The sequence below is a fragment of the Euprymna scolopes genome, chromosome 2 (genome assembly GCF_053919585.1).
Source record: "Euprymna scolopes isolate OS-2025 chromosome 2, ASM5391958v1, whole genome shotgun sequence".
NCBI classification, from domain to species: Eukaryota; Metazoa; Mollusca; class Cephalopoda; order Sepiida; family Sepiolidae; genus Euprymna; species Euprymna scolopes.
In genome coordinates this window covers 128,380,861-128,406,139 of record NC_136483.1, presented here as the reverse complement: position 1 = coordinate 128,406,139, position 25,279 = coordinate 128,380,861, and the positions used below count along the sequence as shown (strand labels likewise).

At 36.3% G+C, this 25,279-nt stretch overlaps 1 protein-coding gene across 4 annotated transcripts in view; it reads right to left on the bottom strand.

The window, feature by feature from the left end:
- Positions 1–25,279, bottom strand: part of LOC145295994 (hydrocephalus-inducing protein-like) — an 865,028-nt gene that overhangs the window by 116,624 nt on the left and 723,125 nt on the right. For all 4 annotated transcript variants that reach the window (XM_080141978.1, XM_080141990.1, XM_080142009.1 and 1 more), the window contains 7 exons: positions 18,424–18,698; positions 13,778–13,917; positions 8,628–8,888; positions 4,118–4,390; positions 1,744–1,965; positions 494–632; positions 74–239 (listed from right to left, as the gene is read on the bottom strand). In XM_080141978.1, the coding sequence (XP_079998104.1) occupies positions 74–239; positions 494–632; positions 1,744–1,965; positions 4,118–4,390; positions 8,628–8,888; positions 13,778–13,917; positions 18,424–18,698 (1,476 nt within the window). The remainder of the gene's footprint in view (positions 1–73; positions 240–493; positions 633–1,743; positions 1,966–4,117; positions 4,391–8,627; positions 8,889–13,777; positions 13,918–18,423; positions 18,699–25,279) is intronic.

Genomic DNA, 25,279 nt, shown 5'->3' with positions numbered 1-25,279 from the left:
ATATATATATATATATATATATATATATATATATATTAAAAATTTGATATTACATACGTAAACATTCACTTACTTATAAGTACAGGTTTAAATCTCATATGTGAACGATCAAGCAAGATGTCTGGGTCTTTGACATGGGTTACCAGCAAGAACGGAACACTGATATTTTGCTCAGGAATTTGAAATATCCAAAAGGATTCAGAAATCCCGATTTCTATGGATCTGAATTCAAAAGACATCTGCAAACAAAAAAAAAAAACATGGAAATTTGATAGAATTAAAATTTGGGCCAAGTTAATAGACATGCATAGTCACATCTATTTATTATTATTATTATTATTATTATTATTATTATTATTATTATTATTATTATTATTATCAGCAAAATCAATATCATTATTTGGAATTCTGAAACCTAAAACTAAGAAAGTTTCCAAAACATGGCTGAAACTATTTCTTATCTTCTAGAAAGTGGAGTGGGTGTCTGACTCACCTCAGCCCGTTTTCCTGGCTTCACAGACCCATTTGGTGTTAAGCAACTAAAACCCGTAAAATTCTTAGGGTTTGTTTCATCTTCAGAGATCCACTCATAAGAATATGTCTTGTTGGTTGGATTCAAAATGTAGAATTTTCTGTGAAAAAAAAACCAAAAATAATAAATGTAAGCATTCAAACTTTTATGTTTGTTTATTTTATACACTTTTTGAGTTATATAATGTCGAATCCCTTTTGGCAAAATTTTTCTGTTTCAAGTTTTTCGAAAATTTATGATGAAAATTTATTTCATGTTATACCAATGGAGGCTCAATAAAAACACTAGTCCCAATAATCTCACTGGGCTGGCCTATAAGAATTTTGCCTCATTTAAGGAGATGATTTCCAAAGAAAAGTTGTCATATGTTAATCGATGCTACTGCTGCTGCTGCTACTGATGATGACGATTTAATGAATGAATGAATGAATGACGGATTTATGTCTCTCTTCAGATGCAGTTTTATATCCAGGATAAATTTTGTTTAACACATTGACGAGACCTTGATAGGTACTACCACTGTAGGTCAGAGTAGACCTGAGAGTAATGGCAACTAGAGGTGACTTAATATTGTCTAAAAATTTCCAATTAGGAAAGAGTGGTAAAATATTATTTTCTGATATTCTACTAGTAAAATACGAAAGAAAATGATTCAACAAACACAAACAAAATTTTTATGGAAATCGCATCAGACAAGTCATGACGCCACTTGATGTAAGAAGGCATAAGAAATTCTATTTCAAGGTCTTTTGGCCGCCAACGATAAGTTTAAGGTGGATAGGTTCCAACCAACCCCCAAAACAGCAATTCTTTTCCGTTTGCCAGAAACATCACTTATGGAATAAGAAAATAAAAAACAGGGGAAGCTAGGGTTAACCTTACGTCCACTTTCGGTGTGAAGTTTGAATTTGCTCGCATTAGTCAGAATAATTTGGATATAAATGGACAGAATACAATGCATGCTCTTGTTGGACTGCACCCAGATTACTGTCAACCTTCCCACCTTATCTCTTTGCATGCTTTATCAAAGTATATCTTTAAACTCAGCTGCTTAAAAAGTTAAGGATGTGCATACAAGCACAAAGGTACATAGATATATATAGATTAAAAATAATAAAAATATACAGGTAGATAAAATAAAAAGTTATTTTCTTTAAGTAATTGTAGATTTTCCGCAGACTCTGCTTGTTAATATAATTAAAAACTCTTACTTTTGCATCTTTACTCCAATTCCAATACATTCCATTTCAATGCTTCTGGTGTTCACATTGAGAACACTCCCTGGTGGAGCTCCACCTGGACCTCGCATTTCAGGATTCCGCCGTGAACGAATATAATCCGAATCTTCCAATTCAAAATGGCAATATGGCATTAAACTTCGACCTTTCATACCAATGCTTGGCCCTTGCATATTCTCTTTCAAATTGGGAATACTGCAAAGAAAACATATCAGTAGAAATACAAATATTCAATATTTAAATGTTTTTTAATACAAATATTTGATATTCAATACGGACATAATAGAACATGATCCATAAAACTAACTCTAACGTAATTACTAAAGGTAATTCTATGTAAATGTCTCAAACATAATCACAATGCATGTACTGCTTGAGGTAAACATTTTATCAAGAATGCATGTAAAGCTATATAAAGTTAAGTAAACATGTTTTTATTTTATTCAGAAACTATTCTGCCAAGAACCAGTAGAAAAACATGTTGAAATGGCTAGCTATTTGGGAGTCCTGTTTTAATTGTCCAGAAATGAGATCTGATTACCCCCTCCTTTAATAGAGATGTAGTGGAACACCATCCACCAGCTAGAGCCCAAATCAGAAAGAGATTGAGTCTCTATTTTGAATCTTGTGTATGCACAGTGCAAGTCTTTGTTGTACTTTAACATTGAAGTGTTCATTCACAAGTAATAATTCAGGTTGATAATATGAATTTCATCCAAGAAAGATAACTCCTGATTAGTCTAAGCCAACAATTTTAAGTTAATTAATAAGCCATGGTTTCATTTCGTTTGCTTTATGGCATATAAGCAGATACACATGGTGTTTTATATTAGGTGAAAAGGTTACAAAATAGGTAGTTGCTATATAAAGTGTGAATTCTATAAAGTTGGTCATGGAGATTTGGATAAAATTGGGTGGAGTACAATGCAAATCAAATTTCAACTTTTTCAAGGGCTGCTCACCTGAGAATGTTATGGGTTTGACATTAAAATTTACAAACATATACTCAGATTTCATTTCAATTTATATATAGGTCAACCCTTTTAGGGTTATTTAATGCATGATACATTTTGGAAATGATTCATTAATTAGTTTGTCAATTTTATAGTATATCAACCCTTTTTGATTTAATACCAAAATAAAATTATATATATTTTACTAATGTTCCCATTGTTGGAGCTCTGGAAGTTGTGTACAAATATGAGCTCTTTAAGAGAAATATTGAAATATTAAAAACAAGAAAAATAGTCAATTAAATAATTATTTTTGTAATTAATAAGTGGTTTTATTGCATTTTATTCCTCTGATGTAGAAATATAACAGCATTTTATCATTATCAGAGCTATAGAAATTGTGTTTAGAGACTTTTATTCATTTTCTATAAAAATGACTAATTAAAATCATAATATGATATTATTTCTTACATGTAAACCATTAGATGCAGTTTTCAGCTAGTGGAAGTTTATCTGATGTGTGGTGGTGCCTAAATGTCTGGAAAGACAACTAATATTAAATTGAAATAGATTTCTCTATCCAAATAATGTGCTTTTCAAGGCTTCCTTAATGGTAGAAAATGCTCAGAGTCACTGATCGGCATCAAAAAACCTATAAATATCTTTTCTAATCAGAATTTCAGCAGAATTCTTTTATTCAAGATTTTTTAAAATTTTATTTATTTTCAGAAAAAGAGTTTCCATAATTGACATTTTTTAATTTTTTTTACATGAGACAAAAACCAAAATAAATAGAAAAGAAAAGGTAATTTATCAAATCAAATTTAGAACGACCAGTCAACTTGAAATTCATAAAATTGGAAAACTAAAAAAATGCACACTATTTGTTTGGTTTTTATAATGATAAATTCATTTGGAGAGGAACTTCAAGAAACTGGAATTTCTTAGGTTCTTCAGTTTAAGTACTTCAAAATGTCAGGGGATAAAACAGCTATGTTGAATTTCTTTTCTCTCAAAACGATTGACTATTAGGCATTATTTGCTGTCATACATTTTTAAATAGTTGATCTTTTATTAGAGGGGAATTGGTGAAGATGTGTTAAATGTAAGTTTTGTGTAGATTATTGACAAAGTTTGGCAAAAGTGCTCAATTGATTGGCAACTTTAGCTAAACTTGAGCTAAAGTTACAAATCGAGTGAACATTTTTGCCACCAGTACATCGCCTGCCCAGCCACTAGGATCTTCAGGCATCACAGGTTGCTGCTCATGGCAAACAGGTGGTCTCATTGAAAGCAAAGGGGACGGCTATTACTTCTGTAAGTGCAGTTGGAATATTTTACATGCCTGGGTGCCAGTGTGACTTCAGTTAATATAAAAGACAAACGATTTTTACCTACAAATCAAATATCCAGAATTTTCTGTCATATTGAGTGGGGAAAACTTGACTGTAAAGTTTCCAGTTCCCTTGGCAGGAATGGTTCCAAATGCTGGTTCAATAGAGAACGGGACATATGGATCTGGAGATGAAGCTGGTGATGACGATCGTGAGGATGGTTCTTCATCCACTGATTTAAGTCCATTAATGATGGCTGATGTCTTGAAAGTGTCCATAACCACCTGCCAATTATAATCCATCTGGATTACACCTTTATTAGTAAGGCTCAACCTGAAAGAAAGAAAACAAAAACAAATTAAAAAAAAATCATCAAACAAAATTTATGTTTTTCTTTTTCCATCTAACGAGATCAAGTCTCATATGTCTTTTTTTTTTATTTTATAATTATTTTTGAACGTTCCTTTATATGTGGTGATCCCGAGCATGGCATTTTTGGATGTTTAATGAATTCTTTATCTCATGGAAAAAGTTGATAAAAATGCAACACTTATTGTGTCTGTTTTTTTTATGTTCTGTGTAGAAAGACCTTTCCTTGTGAAATTACAGTTGTTTAACTTGTCCTTTACTTGCGATATCAAGAGAGAAACGTTTAATACGGCTTTATAAAACTTATCAGTGTGTCTATATATAACGATTGATCTGCCAACTGCATGATAAAAACGTCAGTCCTCTTATCCAACATTTAATTATCCCTGTGCTCATCAGTTCAGCTACACGAATGACGAGGATAGATATCGGTAAAATACATTGATCTTAAAAGTATTCAACCTCAGGAAGTCGAAGAGAACTTACATATACGTAGCTATATGAAAAAAAAACAAAAAAACAAAAAACAAAAACAAAACGAGAAGAGAAAAAACTAACTGGAGGAATAAATAAATGGGTGAACTGATTAAATGATTAATGAGTGCTAGAGTATCAGAGCTAACCCAATCTATGTGTGGGTTTGGGAAAACTTGCCGAGTTAAAAAGTAAGTGATAGTCACACACACACACACACACACACACACACACACACACACACACACACACACACACGATGACTATGCAACTACACACCTAGAAAACGGAATTATTAAATCTGACATAGTGATATGGGTCAAGCAGAAGAAAGAAGCAACCTTAGTAGAAGTTAGTGTCACAAATGATGCTGTGTTAAAACAGTGCTGAGAGGGAAAAGATAACGAAATATGAAAGTCTTATGTACGACATGAAAAGAAACTGGAATCTTAGGAAGATCTCCAACATTCCAGTAATTATAAGAGCAACAGGACTCATGAAAAAAAAATGTCAAAAACTACTTGGCAAATATACCTGGTGAACCAAGTGCAAGAGAAATACAAACAATTGAACTTAAAGGGACGATTAGAATCTTTTAAAAAAAATATTGAAGTCGGGATGTATGAGATAGCAAATGAATGTCTGGCATCCAGTAGGATGCCCAATCTCCAGCTAAAAGAAAATAATAAATTAAAAAAAAAGTTAAAAAAAAACAATGAATGCATTGTTAAAAAGGATTGAAATATAAAATGAGTCAATAATAACTTGGAACGGATCGTTAAATCTTAAAGTTTATTGTTATGAGGACTTACCCATTCACTACAGACCAAAAGCTGACTGAGGAGTTTGGTAGGCAAAATTTTTTAAACAAATATATATACGCATTAGTGTTGGGATGATTAATCGAAATCGGAATCGAGAATTGAAAAAAGTAAAGCTTTTTGGGGTATCAGAATCGAAAAAATTATAGCCTAATTTCCGATTCCAAACCGATTCTTGTATTTTTTTTTTTACAATAAAAAATGAAACAAGCACATTTTTTTTTTTAATTAGAAGTTGTTCATTTACAACTGAGAAGGGTCACAGAATGGGTTATAAATCTCATTTACAGATTTAACATTAATTCACAGAGTTAAATTTATTGGTCATTTATCAAGAGATAATTTGCCTATTCCCTTTGTAAACTTTTCACATCTATTCACTAAATGTGTATATGCTCCCATCCTAGGGAGTTCATTTGATTATTAAAAGATTTTAAATCCTCTGGAGGGGTTTTCTAAATTTTGTTGGCGCCAGCTGTACATTGGTGGTGTCTGTCATCGGCTTCTTTTGAAGTAATTAAAGTTTTATGGCACTTCTCTTTGGACACAAGTGAAAAATATAGATGAAAATTTCTGGTTGGATAAAATGCATGAAGAGAAAACATTTCTTAATTAAGAATGTTGTTAAGTAATTGGTTCCTTATGTACCGATAGTGAAATTAAAACCATGACCTTCCAGTTAAAGTGTATGAAATCAATCGTGTAGGATAAAGATACGAATTTATTAGTACTATAAAATAGAAAATCACAAATAAAGACCTGCAAATACAGGACAGTTTTTCTGTGTGATGATGTCCTACTATATAGCAAGCAACGCCATATCAAAAGTATTACAAAAAAGAATAATGAAAGACTTTCGTATGAGTCACCCAGGAATAAACAGAATGAAGATCCTCATGAATAATTATGTATTCTGGCTGAAGATAGATAAAAACGTCAAAAAGATAGTTAACTTATGCAAGGGTTGTGCTTTGGCACCATAGGCCCCCCCCCCAATCACTTTTAAGTTATGACCGAAAACAGACCAATTCTGGTCTAGAATTCATGTAGATTTCACAGGGCATCTTGTACAAGTCTATAGGATTGCACCTAACCTGTATCCTCAGCAGATACCATGTTCCAACAGAAAATAAGACTAGTCTTTGAAAAACTGTTGCCAAAATAAACAAAATTAAGAAGAGCTTCTATTGTGCCTAAGAAATGCTATGGCCCAGGAGAAAAAGTTTTTCACAAAACTTATAAAAACAACACATCTTCTTGGGAACTGGTCACAGTAAACAAAAGAATCAGAAATATGGTGTACATCATTCAAGATCCTAAATTCACGAATCAAAGACACTTTAATCAGATAAAAAAGCATCTGTTGAATGATCCCAACTATGCACTTTATAAAGAAGAAGAAGACGCCATTTGAGACACCATATACAGAGTAAAAGCTTGGGAGGAGGTTATTATGGGGACTTACCCATTCACTCGTAATGGACTTTTTTAATCATTATAAAAACCCTGAGTCTAATACTCAATTATCATGACTTAACGTGACCTAACAGTCGGAAAGTACTGACAGCCTTTTCTTTATATATCATATTTTTTATTGGAATCCTTTGAGATGAGTAATTTGTGAATTCATTTATTTATTTGTGATTTATTCAGTTACGAAACTCAGCATTTCTATCCCTTGTGGTTAATCACCTGAAGAAGGCCAGAGGATGAGTTGGCCGAAACATGGCGAAACAACAACTATGAAGAATAGGATAACAGTTTGCAAATAAATACATGAAAGCCTTTGTATTCACTTTGTTGTACAATATATTATTTTCTATGCGAGGAGACTTATGGGATAGTAATTTTGCGAATCAATTCTTTCTTGAAAACTGGTAATCGAGAAACAATTTTCCAGCTATATATTAGGGAAGCAAGATTCAAAAAGATAGTTGCTTGAAGAGGGCAGGCATTCTTTATTATTATCGCAGGGATAAGTTCTCGTCCACATGCTCTAGAGGTGTCAAGATTTTTTTTATAGTATTTTGGATATGCGAAGGGGAAATGATCAGATCATTTAGTAATTATTTAGTGTGCTTTTTGACTGTAGTGCGAAATAAGAGAGGCATTGTGGCATCCAAAGTGGAGTTTAAGGCGAACTACTGGGTACGCAGCTCAGCCTTATCCATTGCAGTGCAAGCAACATGATGGTGGTTGGATAGTGCAGGGAATTGGTTGTTGCCCATAGTTAACCATACGATTCTATTAAATATATAGGAAAATCGCCAGAGATATTTCTGAGAATTATATTTCTGAAATTTAACTTCTAAAAGATTCACTTTTTGATGTACAAATGTGTCTAAAACGTAATAGAACTGGTGTCACAAATAATTCATTTCTATTTCTAATAGCAATACTAAATTCCCCTTCAATGTAATCTCCCCCACTCCTCAAGTTTAATGAACTTTCCTATCCTTTTCTGCCATTCTTTCATGCACTCTTAGAAATATTCTTCTGAGATGCCCATCACTCCTATATCGTCATGGCCATCTTGATGACCTCTACACCTTTGTAACCAGTTTTCTTCATGATCTCCTTGGGTTTGAGGAAAAGAAAAAGTCACAAAAGATAGATCAAGTGAATAGGGAGGTTGTTTCACAAGACGATGGCCTTCTCATCCAGAAACTACCAGATACTTAGGGCATTGTGATCAGGTGTATTGTCATGATGAAGGAAAAGAGATGTACACAAAAGCATGCAAACCAAAATGCAATGGTTGATGAAAGTTTAGCTTACAGATATTTCCACAGGATATATCAGATGATAACACAATGAGCTTACCCCTCTTTTTTCCAAAGCTCACACAGCACAACAAATATTTTTCAGACACAGCCTGTATTCTCTTGTAAATAACTTATACTTACTTGTAAGTCCTTGTCTGGAACATGAGCGTATCTTTGAAGTGAATCTGTGACGTTGGACAAAGGTATTCACAATAATTGGCAATTCCACTTACGAGCAACACAATGGTTCGCTCTGAATCTGCAACTTCATTGCATGGAGGCTGTGGTTTAGTCTTGATCACTTTTTTCTTTCGAGGGCTTGGCACTATTGGTGTCGCAGCTGTTACGGCAGAAGGGGCAGGGGTAGGGCCGGTTTTGTTTTGAGATGAGCCGCGAACATTACTGAAAAAAAAAAAAAAGAAAATGAAACAAAATAAAAAAAACAAAAAAATTTAGATTCGATTTCTCAAGAAGTTGTTAATCAGAACTCATCTTTTATTCAATTCCAAAAATAAAACAAAATAAGCAGGAATTGAATTTTTGTTTTTAATATCTATTCTCTTCCAAATGGTATTTTGTTTGTGTGAACTTGAGTTTGTAATTAGTTTGTCATTAGTTTTGTTGTCTGGAACAGTTCAAATTGACATTAAATGTTAATCACAGATTTATTTCAAACTAATGGGGCTACCCCGTGCTACCCGGATCCATAAAAGAGTAAATAGAAGTTGAATAATATGTGTAACACCTTTATATTTAAACTTCTATCTTTGCCTCTCTCCCTCTTTCTCTAGCTGCCCTTCTATTTTTCTCTCTTTTTGCCCCTCCATTAACCCCTCTCCCTAACCCTTTCTTTCTCAATCGCTGTCCATTCCTCTCTCATTTTAATGTGTTGAAAAATGTCTACTTCCTTTACTTAAGCTATCCACTTAAAAAGTAATACTGTAATCCCATATTTAATGCTCCTGGACAATATAAAATAGAACAAAACACAATGACATTTTTGATCCTGGATACTTTTGTTCCCCTATCTTACCTACTTTTACAGAAGAGGAATAATGTTGAGAAGGAAAATAGTCCAAAGAAATTTAAATGTAATACTGTAATTTATATCTATTGTTACCGGACAATTCCTAGTAAAACAAATGTTTCTATATCTTTACTTACAAAATATAAGTTAATGTTAATAATGACAATAAAGTTGCCTCATACAATTCAGAGTAAAACAAAAGTGTCTGTTCCATCCCTGTCACACTTACCAAATATAATATTTTGATGTTAGTAAAGAGGCTATAAAATGACTGGCACAAGGGCAACATTAAAGTATGATGAGAAATACTGTTGATAATGATAATTTCATTGCTCTCAGACAATGTCAAGTAAAAGAAAAAATATGAGCTAAACTTTTTTCAGTTATTTATTTAATACATTTGTAGTAAATGAAGAAGAGAAAATGACACACAAACGCATGAACACTATATGCCTCATGTTCAAAAAGTGTTTAATGCTTATCCAGATTTCAAAGCTGATACCTTGAACATTATCTCCATTGATCAATAACATTGTGGAAGATAGGACCTTATCAATAGAATGGAAGAATCACAAAATCTATGTATGTAAAATCATTTTATTGACAAATTTGTTCAGACAATATGAGATAAAGAGGCAATAGATAAGGAATAAAATACATGAGCAGTATCACTAGTAAAATAGGTTGGACCAAAGAACTGAGGCATCTCGACCAAAAGACCAAGAAACATATGATTATGCACAATGCACTACACCCAAACTATGATGCTGACCGACTTTACATGAAAAAGAAAGCTGGAAGAAGAGGACTAGTTTGTATAGAAAATTGTGTGAATGACACACAAAAAAAGACTTGGAAAAAAAAAGGCATCGAAAATTAATTACCATAGCAAGAGATTGGAAAAAATGAACAAAACAGAAAAAGGAGAAGCAAGGGATAAGACGAGAAAAGAAAATAGGAAAAGAGACAACTACACAGACAATTCATAAATTGGAAATCTCTTCCTCCACTTCCCGCCATGACACTACCCGACTACAAAGGTAAGAAAAGAAAACCAAACTGACCAACTGCTAAGATCACTCAATGTATACACCTGACTCATCTGCCCCACCCAATTGAGGTCTTCACCCAGACATGATTTCCCACATTGTATCTATTCTGCTGCTGCTGTCTCGGCTTGCCTAGAGGGGGTGCATTGATACCCTTCAGTCAAATGTGGTAGTGATGAATCAGGTTAGCTGGGGCAGTCAGTGGCAACACATTGTCCTTAGGGATAACATTGTACCAATACACTGCTCCTGCTATGGAACATCCTAATGACAATGCTCCATAATGCCATTGCTGGAGGGGATGTACGCACAACAAAAGTGCAGTCAGACTTCCCATCCACCCAGAAAGTTCTTGAAGACCTTGCTGCCAAAGGCTGTATTATTGTCGACAAATATTTCTGCCAGCGATCTACATTCGCAAAACAGGACTTCTAAGTGACTGATGATGCTTACCATGTCATCTCAAATAACACCAGAATTGTGTGGGTTTGCAGTCAATGAGTGACTGATAAAGCTTGCTTTGGTAATGGATTACATCCATTCCCACCCAAAACCAAATGTCACTCACATCCAGTTTTCCTTTTGGCCAACGTGTGGGTGGTGGGTCAATCGACTGGCATTTTTTGCAATTTCTTACCATGGCCCTAACCAACATCTTAGGAATCTTGTTTAAGAAAGCATAACATCCTTCTTACATGGGAGTGGCCACTTCGGTGATGGACAGACTTCATCCAGCCAATTTACTTGGCGACACAGAATGGAGATTCAACCACTTTTTTGATGAGATCAAGCCACCGCTGTGGAACTCTCGTTAGAGTGTCCACATCGTTATGTTCTGACCTTACAAGGACTGCATCTACACACAGTTTATATTCCTTGATCAAGCTTGCAAGTGCATCAACCTGCCACCTGATAAGCATTCCACTTGCCACTTTGCAAAGGTTATTTCGATAGAGGTGATGACTACTATAATTTGGGGAGACTTGTTCTCACTCTGACTCCGGAGAGCACTACATGATAATAACAAGTGAATGCAGCAAGCTAGTTCAAAAGAAGTATAAAAGCAGACAGGAAATCCTGGCCTGTGAAATATGCAAACAACTGTATTTTGAATTCCCAGGCAAATGGTACCAGCACAATATTGGAAAATGTAAGACATCAGATTCTATGAGATATGAACATACAAGAGATAAATTCATCTCAACAAGAAGACCAGGCATAATAATTGTCTATAAAAAGTTTTTTTAAAAAATGACAAATCAAGCAGAAAAAGCAAATACACGAAACTTGACAAAGAGCTCAAGATAATGTAGAACACAAAAAAAATTACTGCAATTCTTTTGACTCCAATTTTTCCAGGTTTTGACAGCATACAAAACACGGTATTGATAAAAACAGCAGAAATACTAAGGAAAACTTTTGAGCGCGGAGGGCAACCATAGTTAAGGTGAAATAGAAAGTAATATAGAAAAAATTTAGATGAATTCATGGAATTAAAACTGCCAAAGTAGATATGTAAGAAAAATCCAATAATTTGACTCCCTCCCTTTTCCCCAAAATGATGACAAAGGCATAAGTTGGTTATAATAATATAACCCTAACCCCTCTTCTGTCCGAGGGCCGGGCCGCATCCGTCGCTATCCTGGTTCACTGGAGCATACTTGTGATGTACTTCTGGCCGTATTCGTCGCTCCCAGCTCATAGGACCATAGATGCAACCCAGCAGGGCTACATTCTTACTTGTCTAGTGGTAGACCCCTCAAAGGTGACCAGACTCTCACTGGTCACTGGAAAATATCTTTCTGCTGCTCAGGGCACGCGAAATGTGCATGACCCTAAGTCCATGTGGCAACATTGTCGATTTCGGCCGTCAATCTGGCTTTGTGCTGAATCCAGTCTGTCTCCTTCATCGTCTGGCGTCAGGAGATATCTGAAACAAACTGCATCTTCATCCAGGCTGGCAAATCGAGAAACAAGGAAAAACTCTGGGACATTTTTATATAACGAAACAAAATAATTATTCATAAATCGTTTTACACTTGTTTAGTCGAGTTCTTTGATTCAAGCTTCATGATGCAGGTTGTATACTTAAGTTCCACTAATCAATTTCCCAGCTAAGAACAAGAGCTTTTCAACTTAGCTCTTATGAGGGTTTCGCGGGGTGAGAGCGATGTAGGCCCCTCGATGCCAGTCAGTCAAAAGGACCAAGGACTCTGGACCCTAACTCCAAAAAGTCAATCGCTTTTATCAAATCAGAAATTCCTCCTTCCACCTTTTTGGAGTTATTCTTCTCTTTTCCATTCTCTTATTCTTTTCCTTCTCTCGTGAACTCATTATTTTATTCTTTTCATTTTCTCTTTCTTTTCTCTCTTCTTCGTCTTTCATGACCATATCTCTCCCTAGGTTCAATTTATTTATTTATCTGTCCAACTAACTTATCACTTGGCTTGATGGTCTGGTAGTTAAATACAACAGGTGGACCCAATGACAACAACTCACAGACACCAAAACAGACCTTTTGAACCCAAGTCATTGTACCTGTCTCACTCAATTAGTAGTTAAAATTCATTTTTTTACCAAATCCAACTAGAAAAACAATCTCTTGTTCCACGAATCATATTATCAGATCTTATATTTTCTTTTCTCATTGAAATATTTATTCTTTTCTGGTGGACAGGAATCTCATAAACATCTGTTTTTCCTCTCCCATCTTCTCTTCCTCTATTTGAAAAGCAAGATCATCTGGTGTCGCCAGGGATCTCGTCATATATAAGTTGACCATGAACGGTCAAGAAGGACGGGAAGACTGAGAAGGGAGAGCATCATCAAGACTTTCTCTTGAAGGGCATGGAGAGCACTTGAATCCTAGGAAAGCTGATTGCTATTTAAATTCCAGAGAAATCCAATGACAGCTATCAGTGATAAACAGCTATTGTGAGAATAAAAAATGAGTTGTAACGGTTATCGAAAGAAGCGAGGAATATTGGAAATCTGGGAAGACTTGGTTTCACAAAAATTCTTACAAACCCTTGTTGTTGCTAATGAGTAATCACTGGTAATGATTAGTGTGCGTGTGTGTGTGGGGGGGTATCAGTTTTTGGTGATGTTAAAAATGTGCTCCATTCTCAATGTTACTTTTCAAAAAGAAAAGAGTGCATAAAATGAGGCCATTTTCTGTACTCACTAGGCATTTCACACACAAAAAAACAACTTACTTATCCATGTTGGCTTTTTCTTTGCTGATGATCATGTTTGCAGGTAGAGTTGTTATGGAGTCGGATCTTATGTTGGTGCCAGCAGGAGGATCAATGTCCATCCACTGGATCACATGGATTCTGTCATCCCAGTCAGGAATCTAACAAAGAGACAAAAAAGGTTTTATTTAACCTCTCTTTCTCTCTCTCTCAAAAAAAAAACATAACAAAAATGAAAAAAGAAAATAACTAGTCTGCAGGGAAGATAACTACACACATTATGCCCAAGAAAGGTGATCGCTTTTGATTTGATAAACAGTACTTCAATATGGCAAATTAACTTTTCAAATGATTTAATAACTTATCTGCTCTCTTGTATATGCGATAAAGAAAAATGTTTGTCACTGTTTAATAATTATAGTTTAACATATGTAAACATTTAACTCACACAATTTGAGAAGGAATGTGTACAAAAATAGTTTATGTTTTTGGCATAATTGATATGTTTCTGGCGTAATTAATATGTTTTTGGCGTAATTGATATGGTAGACTCGGATTTAACTAATTTAACAGCCTATCAGATGTACTATGTTAAGATTTGTATTAGATTATTATTCTCGTTTGTATGATGGTGATCATCAAATAGGAAATTAACCTCTTAGGGACCCATTTTTTGTTGGCAATGGCTCTGGAGCTCAAAATTTGTCACCGTTTCACCAACGTTTATTGGCATCGAATGACTTAACAACATTCTCATTTGTGTTATTATATTCATGCCTTGGTAACATTTGACCTTTTTCAGATGTATCTTTTTGAACTTGAGAAGTTTTATATTTAACTAAAGAACCTGTATTGAATTTTATACAATGGCAATAACACACCATTCAATATGTCTGCCATATAAATCGCACCATTAATAAAAAAAATAATGACTTTTATAAAGTACTAATTTTGACATGAAACATATGAACACTTGAGCCCAATCAGATTATCAGTTTACAAATTGCAGTTATTCAAGTGAAGCTATTTCAAATGTTCAAAACAATAAACAAATTTTTTTTATTGTTTTCTAATAGGAAAAATGCTTTTCAAAGTGTCATTCACACTCTGATTTCTTAGAAACAATGGTTAAGAGGTGATATGCTGACTTTAAACACGATAGTACAGATACATATGATGAAACACTAAGATTGCCTAAATTCAGTAGCTTCCTTGCAAAAGATTAAAAAATTTAAAAACTCGTTTTTTTTTTTTTTTTTTTTTTTTTCTCAAAGTCAATCAAAAACGCGTTTGTGCATTAATATGGACTGACCACTTCATTCCGGAGTCAAATCAGCAGTCTAGTGGAAGCCATCCAAAAAGACCAAAGATGCACACCTTAGAAGGCAAGGCTTTGACTTCTGTATTTGGTATGCATTGTTCATCAATTACACTGAGAAAGGAAGAATCGTCGATAACAAATATTATATAGCGTTATTTGTGTGCTTGAAGGAAAAAATTGACAAAATACAACCACAAATGAAAAATAAAATGCTTTCACTAAACTAATACACTGTCATAAGTTTATAGCAACAATGGTAAAACTATATGAATTGCATTTTAAATTGCTACTACATATACCCTATTCTTCCAAATTTGGCACCCAGCCACTATTGGCTGTTTGAAGACTTTATAAAAATTCTCGAAGAAAAGTGATCTAACTTCAATGAAGAAATGATATCAGAAACTGGGGTGCTTTTTGAGGCTAAAAACAGGATGTTCTGCAAAACAAAGTATTAAATTGTTACAGGAGTGTTGAAATCCGTGTATCACCCTAGAAGGAGACTATATTGGTGAATAAAGTCAAATGTCGGTTATAAGTTGTTGTTTTATTAGTTAAGAGTATGACTTAATAAGTAATGTATTATTTAATAACATTAATACATACCAAATGGAGATGAAGAACCAAAGAGAAATAAATTGTTTGTACTGCAGCTTTGATGCATGGTGGTGATACTATGTTGGTTTTAGCCTCCAATCATTGTCAGCACTTTTGCTCTTCTATCAGGTTCCTCATGGTCACAAACTGTTGGAGTCTGATGGAGATGGCAGCAGGGAATCTTGTAACAAAGGCCTAATTACCTCGAACCTGACCAATCCGACCAAATACACCTTTTCACATAAACGTCCACCTGCTTGCCGACCAACCTAATCAACTGCAACTTCATATATGCTTGAATATATCATTCATGAACCTCTGTTCAATGCTCACTTGACTGGTGTAATTTATCTCCAAATAAATCTCTTTAGATATAATAGGAGCAGGCTGACCACATCATCCGTCTTCCAAAGTCTCACTACCGACCTCATTTTTTTTTCACCTACAATTATCCCATCGCCAGTAAATATGCATCAGATAAAAAAACTCATATTGTGATAATGAACCATAAAACAAAAACGTTTTTGATGAAACAACCAGACATATAAATGAGACAAATGTCGACACTTTCATGAGATCGCAATATTGTGACACTTAAGTCACCCGCGTGTCGTCCAGTGGTGGAATGACCCCGGTTGTCGGTTCTGATGTATCCTCAGCGATGATGTCACGGCCGGTTTCCTAAAACAGACTTATCATGCAGAAACAATCGAAGGGACCAAGTCAATAAGCGTTTCTTTTTGTTTAAACTTCTTTGTATTCAATCAGGGTACAATCGCAGTTAGCTGTTTAGTTAGGGACTGGCCACTTGTTAACTGCGAGGTTTTCTCTTCTCTCTCTCCGACAGACAACTCAATTATCTACGTGACAGGGACAGTCGATGGGGGAATCTACGTTCGTCGGACCCAAGGAAGCAAGGCTCTCTCTCTTACTCTCTTACTCTCTGACTGTCAATCTCTCAAGGCTCGCTGCTTATATTGTGGGGGCGTGGACTGGGTCTCTTCCCGTTTCAGGTCGTTGGCCAATCAGAATTAAGGGATCACTGTCCGTCAAATCTTCGCCAGGCGGCCCATACCCAAAAAAGGAGCTGTCTTTCTTTCTCTGTTGGCATTCGGTTGTTCCCTAATGGAATTTGACAGGACATAAAAACAGAAATGCCTAACTTAATTATTTTTGAGAGGACATAAAAACCGCTGAATCCGATTCCACAAAGGCCACGCGCCTGTTCAATAGGGTCACGTGTCGCCCCGCTGTTCGGCGACTGTTTGCCCCTGTAGATCGGAATTTCATTGGTATCCTCGCCACCCACGGGCTGTCATGGCCAATTTAACGTCATCACGTTCTTCCACCATAAGCTACGATCTTATCTTCTTTTTCTCTTCTTTTCGTCGTTTACAGCTGCCTGTTTTCCCTTTCTTTTTCCACGGGTTCACCGCTACTCTTGGCCTTTTGGTCAGGATCAAAGTGCAGCATCTGTTCTTCGGATGCCGCACTTCCATTTCTTGTTCTCTTTCGGTGGAGGAGAAATCCTTCACGACTGGGACAATTCTTATTTTTGTACCCTTGAGCGTCTCTCAATATCACTCCATTTTATCAAGTTTTCTCAACTGCTGATACAAATACTGATTACTTTTTATACGTTATTCACCTTCCATCATCATTTTTGAAATCCGAAAAGCTTATGTTCGCTTCTGCATACAACCAGTGTTATTTTGCAATGGACATATGCCAGTTATAGCTATTTATTCTGCGACCTCTCCACAAGGTCATCACAGTTCAGAAATAATGCTTTTTATTTTATTTATTTTTCAGTTTCTTAACTCTATACAATCTTTCTTATTCTTATGAATATTTTCTGTCTTGTGATAGGCTAACTATATAGCATAACATGTTGTCATAACATAAAGTCGCTTGATTGTTACTAAATTCGCGTGATGGCTAATAAATATGCTTTCTACTAAAATGTTTGTACATATTTTTTTAATTCAACAATCATTTTCAACATCAAAAAACTGCTCATTTATTTTGCGTAAATCTGTAATAATCCACTTCCGTTACCTTCAGATTGAATAAGACAAAGTACGCTTTAGACATTTCTTAAGAAGTTACTCTACGTTTCTCTGTATTCTCTTTATATACACAAAAAGAGTTCATTTGTAGCATAGGTACCGTTGGAATATATTACGTATTTGGTTTCGTTTTTAACCTCATTTTAGATCAAATCATTTGGACAAAATATTTATTCCTGAAATAAAACAAAACTATTCATTTTTTAATGGATATGCATTTTAACTTCACGTATATTCAATTCTCACGATATTGTTATCAAATTATTAAATTCTCACGATATTGTTATCAAATTATTCAATTCTCACGATATTGTTATCAAATTATTAAATTCTCATGATATTGTTATCAAATTTATTCAATTCTCACGATATTGTTATCAAATTATTAAATTCTCACGATATTGTTATCAAGTTATTCAATTCTCACGATATTGTTATCAAATTATTCAATTCTCACGATATTGTTATCAAATTATCTACTATCATGTTAATCTATACACTCTTTTATTCATTCTTCTGTATTGATAAACATTAAAACAGTGTCCCTTGTAGTATAAAGACTAAATAAAGGCTAAACAAAAAAGGCGTGCTTAAAAATAATAAATATTTTGTAAAATTTAACTTGACACCCGGGCAACGCCGAGTCGATACAGATATAAAAAGGATTACTGTTTACTTACCTCATCAAGTGGTTGATCAAACGTAATCTTTTTTATTGTGCATTTTATTAGTTGTTGTTTCAAACAAACTGGCTTATCAGCATTGAACGTGATGGTGACTTCTTTTGCTTGGCCAGGCATTAAATTCCCCATTTGTGGTGAAAATTTTAACGGGAACTGTTCTATCCATTGGAAATAGATACAGTCTGATTGACACCGATTTGTGATGGACAGGCACTGCGTCTTTGGTTCTCTGATATAACAGTCTCCAAATATCATCAAATTGGCTCTGGTTACTGTTAAAAAGTTGCAGAAATAAAATCGGTAAGATAAAATAATTTTATTCTTTGATATAAGATTTTAAGGGGAAAAATCAAATGAAAGGACGCCTCCAAGATACTGATTAAACCATTCCTACCGAAATCAACTAACTCTGACTTTCGAATTCGATAGCTTTTCCTATTTTAACAAATATGCTTGGAGTCTAGCATCTAATTATATAAATAAGAATACGCCTAGGAAATTATACATCAGCCATCATACCCTTCACACATACTACTTTTTAAGTTTGCAAAATCATTTTAGAGGGTTAAAAGTGACTTTTATAAAAGAAGTCTAAAATAAATTAGTTCCTTTTTTCAGTTCAAAACGAAAGGAATTTTATGAATGTGGCATTCCAAAGTTTATAGGCATCTGGAAAAAAGGACATAGAGAAGGATGAGGATAATATTAAGAGTTGAACATATTTCTTTTTTGATTGTTTTACTGAGTGTTGTGAATTAAAAAGAAGGAGACCAAGTCACGCTTTCCTTAGTAAAAAATTTATTTGCTGAAAGTGCACATTGAAATAATACAAGGTTTATGTAATCTTTGCTCAAGTTCAAGTTAATCGAAGGAGTGGGAAGGATGTTAAAAATATAACATTTTTCCCCTCAAAATTTACTATGACGAAGGATAACATTAGGAGACATAGTCTAAAATTACTAAGTCTTTTTCCTTATCCTAGATGATCTTCATAAGGTTCCTGAGATTCTAAATCTGTAGCTTTTTGAGAAACATTGAATTCTTCTTTTTCCGGCAATGTTTCTCTACATCGACAATAAGCAATTCTTTAGGGCTCCCAGTGTTTGTAAAGAGATCTTTATTATAAGTATCTTCTTCATTTGAAGATTTACAGGCTATATCCCGTATATTAACAATAGTTTCTACATCAGAGAGTAGGCGTACATGTGCATAGTGTCGGTTGATTTCTAAAAGTGTAGCTGCTGTTACCTGAGGATCATACTTACATTTAGTATGATATCTGATATATATATATATAGATATAGATATAGAGCCTGGTTTTGTCCAAGTATGAATAAGGGTCCTAGAATTGGACTTATGAGTATATTAAAAAAGTCTTTCATGCAGTGTCACGTTTGTCACATTGCAGATTAGTGAGTGGAGAGTATCAGGTATGACATCTCCCAACAATATATTTTCATATTAAGATAGCATAGAGTTGCCTTCTATAAAGTGCCATTAAGTTGCTCAACTTGCCCATTCCCTTTCAGATGGTATCTACTCGTTTTAAAAGTGGCAATGCCTTTTTCTAATAAAAACCTTTTAGTCTCTTCCAAGAAATTCCGTGGCCTTGTCAGTGTGTGCAATATCAAGCATTCCCAGAATTGAAAATAGTTGACTTAGAAAGCGAATTATGGTTTTGCTTGTCATGTCCTTGCAAGGGAAAGCAAAAGGAAAATGGGAGAACTCATCGATTATAGTGAGTAAATATTTGTTACCATATGCAGGTTTTGGAAGTGGTCCTTTGAAATTAATATTTAGTTGTTGAAAAGGTAACATTGCTTTTACAAGTGTCATCTGGTTACTATTAATAGATTTAAGAGGTGCACATTTCAGTTAAGTTTTTTATTTGCTTTAAAGAGTGACGTTAAATGGGCTGGTAAACAGCAAAAGAAAATAAACCAAATACAATATGGAAAAGTCCAGCTAGAATTTGTCACTGCCAACTTTCTCTCTCAACTTCCAACACATCTCTCGCTACGGCCTCTGCCAACAGATATTTTCTCAGAAAACTGACCCCATTCTATTTGCATACATGTGCAGTGGAAGATGAGATCTCATGAGATTTCACGAGACTACATCTTATAAATCCATGGTTGCCATCTTTAATTTCTCTTTCTCTCAGATCCCATCCGAAGGTAAGTTATATGACCGCACGACACACACACACGGGGGTGCTTTCCTCTTTGATTATTACATTCAACTCCACACTCCCCCCTGGTCTCCAGACCACACATTTGGCATGGTGGACGCAGTCGTTTGTTGTGGGCACTCCTACGAAGGGGGATTGGCTGGACTACTTCATCTTTATTGGAGCTCTCAGAAGATGTGTCAGAACCATTAGCATCAGCGTTAGGGCGTACAGTCATACCATCAGGCTGGACTTCTGCGATCTTCTTCACACTTCAATGGCACCACTCTGCTATGCTGTTGCCACTTGGTACATATGCACATCTGTGTCTGAGCTGGATCCCCCACTCGTCTACAAAACGTCTGAACTCCCCACTGCAGAAGGCCGTGTCATTGTCTGTGAGGATCTCTTCAGGCGGCCCCCTTTCATAAAATATGGACTCCAATTCACAGATTAGACTGGAGGAATCCTGTCTTATTAACGGGCGCCAGATTGCAAACCTTGTCGGTCCACAATCGATCAGGGTGAGGAAGTGCTGGCTGCCGTAGTGGTTTATGTTCATACCCAGTCGGCTCCAAGTCGCGCTTACTCCCAGCTGACCTTTCCGCCATCTGGCCGGGGCGGGGTCGATTGACTGGCATCTTTGGCATTCCCTGACTACCGCTTTCACTGCACTCCGGGGTGTCCACTGAGGTGGTGTATCTTCCTGATTTCATCTGCCACCTCAATAGAGGTGGCACATAATGGTATTGGCTCGGCTTTCTTCTTCATGGTCTCATACCATCTCTGTGGCACCCAGGTGAGCCTATCAGCAAGGTTGCAATTTGAAGTGACCAGTACCGCATCCACAGACAGGTTGTACTGTTACCAGCTTTTTTACGGTCTCGAACATCCGTCGGATCAGCATCTCGCTGGCTGCTTTAGTGCACACCCTAGTCTTGCCTGTCAGTGTGTCTGATATCCAGTGGTACACGCATAGTGAATCTGTGTGTATGCATAATTTCCTGACTTTCCACTGGAGTGCCAGGTTGATACCTTTTATCACTGCATCAAGCTCTGCCAGGTTGATATGAGCAGCGTCACTCGCCGGTCGCAACCAACAAGTGTCCTCAATGGCAGCACCATTCTTCTCCAACAGCACACCAATTACCAGAGAGCTCACACCCACCAACACATTCAGCTTGTCTCCCTGCACACACCAGTCTTCTTTGGCGGGGTCATCCTGCTTTACCCTTGTGATGGTCTCCATCACCATGCAAACCAACATATTGTCAGCTGTTCCATCATCCCAGCCTTTGGTGACTGTGCTTGCCCTCCTTTTTATGATGCCTGTTTGACACAAGTCCATCCACACACTGGTAGGTACCCCACAAGTTATCCACACAGGGAGAATACTGCTTGCCTCATGAAGACATCGGGCACTTCAGGAACTGCAGTTCTGCCCCTCCATTTCAAAGTCCCTCGCTCCTGTCGAACGTTCAGGCCCAAGACACGAACACCATTCCCCAAACGTCCTGGATCCTTGCACACCAAACCAAACTCAGCCAGTGTGGCCCTCACACATGACGATGACACAATGTCTCTGTTCACATATATGTCATCAAGGTACGCCAATGTCCTATCTTTTATTGTCTCTTCCTGTGACAACACAGTGTTAATAATAGTCTTCATTATTTGGGGCGCCACGTTCAGCCCAAAGCCTAGTCTGGTAAGGCAGTACCTCCTGCTAGCAAACACTACCATCTGAAATGGCAACATTGTTTCACTGATTCAGACCTGCAGGGATGCTTTTCTTAGATCCAGCAGGGACACATTGGAACCCTGCTGGCGCCACTCTTGTAACTTGCTGGCACAAACGTCAACATCTGCCGTGAACACATCAACATGCATGTTCAGTTCACGATAGTTCATCACTGGCCTCACCTTTGCTTTGTTGTGCTGAGCGACCGCCATCAGCAGAATCAGGCCTTTGGGAGGTCCAAGTTTCTCTTAGGGGTAGCCTATCTTGATCCAATCACGAAGTTCCTCTTCATATGCAGGCCTCATTTGGTCGGGCACATGGTACTCTGTTACCTCATTTCGCAGTTTGGCTGGTTTCTGGTTTTCCGACCACTTCCACAGAGCTGTCCAAGCATTTCTGCTGCTGGTCAAACTCGACAATAAAGTCTGGCTAATCAATCTTCAGCAGCAACTACCGGTTCTCCCATCTCATAAGTATTCTTCATCACAATCCTGGCCCGGTCTACCAGGTCGTTAAGGGACAATGAAGCTATGCTTGAGCTAGCCCGCAGGAGTTGCTTTGCTCCAGTTGGGAGCCCTGCCAAAAATTTACATGACAAGGCCCGCTCAGGCAGCCCACCAAACAACACTGTAAATTTTGTCAGCTCAGCCAAATAAACGTCGACAGTTTCACTGGGATGCAAGGTTCTTGCCTCAAATTGCTCTCAAGCAGTGGCAGGGTCAATAGCGAACACCTTGTATAATGCCGTCTTAATCCTTTCATAATCCTGTTTTTCCTCAGGACTAAGCTGTTGATATACTGCGAAATCCCCGCCGGACAGACGTAGAGGAACCACATGTTCAATGTTCTTCACACTAGACAACAGGCAATGCAGTTCCACCTTCTCCACCCAGTCAAGTACCGGGGTCAAGCTGTCGAATTCTGGTATTAATTTAAGGTCGAATTTGTCCCCCATTATGTCGAAATAGCTTGACGTTAAATGGGCTGGTAAACAGCAAAAGAAAATAAACCAAATACAATATGGAAAAGTCCAGCTAGAATTCGTCACTGACAATTTTCTCTCTCAACTTCCAGCACGTCTATCCCCACTGCCTCTGCCAACAGACATTTTATCAGAAAACTAACCCCATTCCATTTGCATATATGTGCAGTGGAAGATGAGATCTTGTGAGATTCCACGAGACCACACCTTATAAATCCATGGTTGCCATCTTTAATTTCTCTTTCTCTCAGATCCCATCCGAAGGTAAGTTGTATGACCGCACGACACACACACACACACGGGAGTGCTTTCCTCAACTCTACAAAGAGAACAGGAGATTTCTCACTCCAATAAAGTGGCAGAATCATGTAATACGAGGATGGCATAAGTGAACATGCTAATTACTTCCAAGGTGTGAGTGAGTGCAGAGATATGAGAAAAGGTATCTGCGGCCGCATTTTCAGTCCCAGGTCGATAAACAATTCTAAATTTAAATTGGGAAAGTTCAACTCGCCAACAACATCTTTTGTCTTTCTTAAATTTTGATTTTTTAGAGTAATCAAAAATAAAGCTAATGCGTTTTTGATCTGCCATGACTTTGAAATATCTGCCAAGTAGGAAGTGGTGCCATTTCTGGAAAGTTTGGACTATAGTGACCGCTTCTTTTTCAACCGCATGCTGTTTGATTTAATTGGAGCTTGGTGTCCTTGAGAAAAATGCGACTTGTTGGCCTTGTTGATTTAGAGTAGCACTTATGTAGTACTCACCAGCATTGGCTTCTACAAATTCTGATTGTTATGAATAGTATATCCGAGTAATGTAATCGAATTAGCTGAAATAGTATTTTTATTCTCATTTAAAGTGATATTGTACCTTTTCATTACATAATAGTATCTTTGAAGATTATAATCATCTTCCTTTATGGTAACATTATGTATTTGATTATTTTTCTTTATCAACGATGTTCCTTTTGAAGGTATTTACTCTATTAGTAACGCCAAAGGAAAGATGGATAAATTGGTATAATTTTCCACATACCTTTACAACCCTCGAGATTAAATTGATAATAACTGAACTAATGATAAGCAGACTGGAGACTCAGAGAAGGCGTTGTTTTTATGACCTTTACCTTACCGAGGTGCACGATTTATATGATCTTCACCGAGGTGCGCGACTTGACACACAAAAAAAAACAGCCTCTTAATCACCTGCTAACGCACGCGTCACTGTAACGTCCAATGACAACAACAACAACAACCTTCTCACTCGACCTGCCTTTTATACCACTATCTCAATCCCTTCTCTTGCGCATGCGCCTGTAGATTCCTGACAACCTCGAGACTTCCGCTTATAAAAACCCAAGTTTTGTTGTCGCGCATGCCTATACAAGGCAAAAACACGTGGGCGTTTGTTGTGTTGGTAAGTACTACAGCTTTAGGAGAGAGGTGTGAGAAAAGAGGTGGAGGAGGAATATTTATGGAAGGAAATGGGTTACTTTTGTTAACAGCTCCAATAATGAGTTCAAAATTTTGATGTCACTTTATTACATTTTTGCATCTTTTTTTTCCTATAATCTTTTTTCCTATAATAAAGATCTCTTTACTAAGAGATCTTTAATAAGTTCCATTATTATGTCAAGATGTGTCTTATTTTCCAGTGAAATGTCTACTAGTGTCTTGCCAATGATTTTAGCATGTTGTGTAGGATCTGTTAATGTTTTTTGTGCTGGTATTAGAAAGAGATTTAATTCTTTAGCAATATTTTTACTCACAAAAGTTCCTACACTGGCGGTATCAACCATGGTATTAACAATATAGCTATTTATTTTACATATCATTAATGTCTTTCGTTTTTGCTCTAAATCCAATGAGACAGGGCGGGGAAGAGTCAAAGTGCAGCAGCAGTAACTGAAGTTTTGCATAACTTAGCTCAATGTCCTTTTTTTAAACATTTTTTTTGC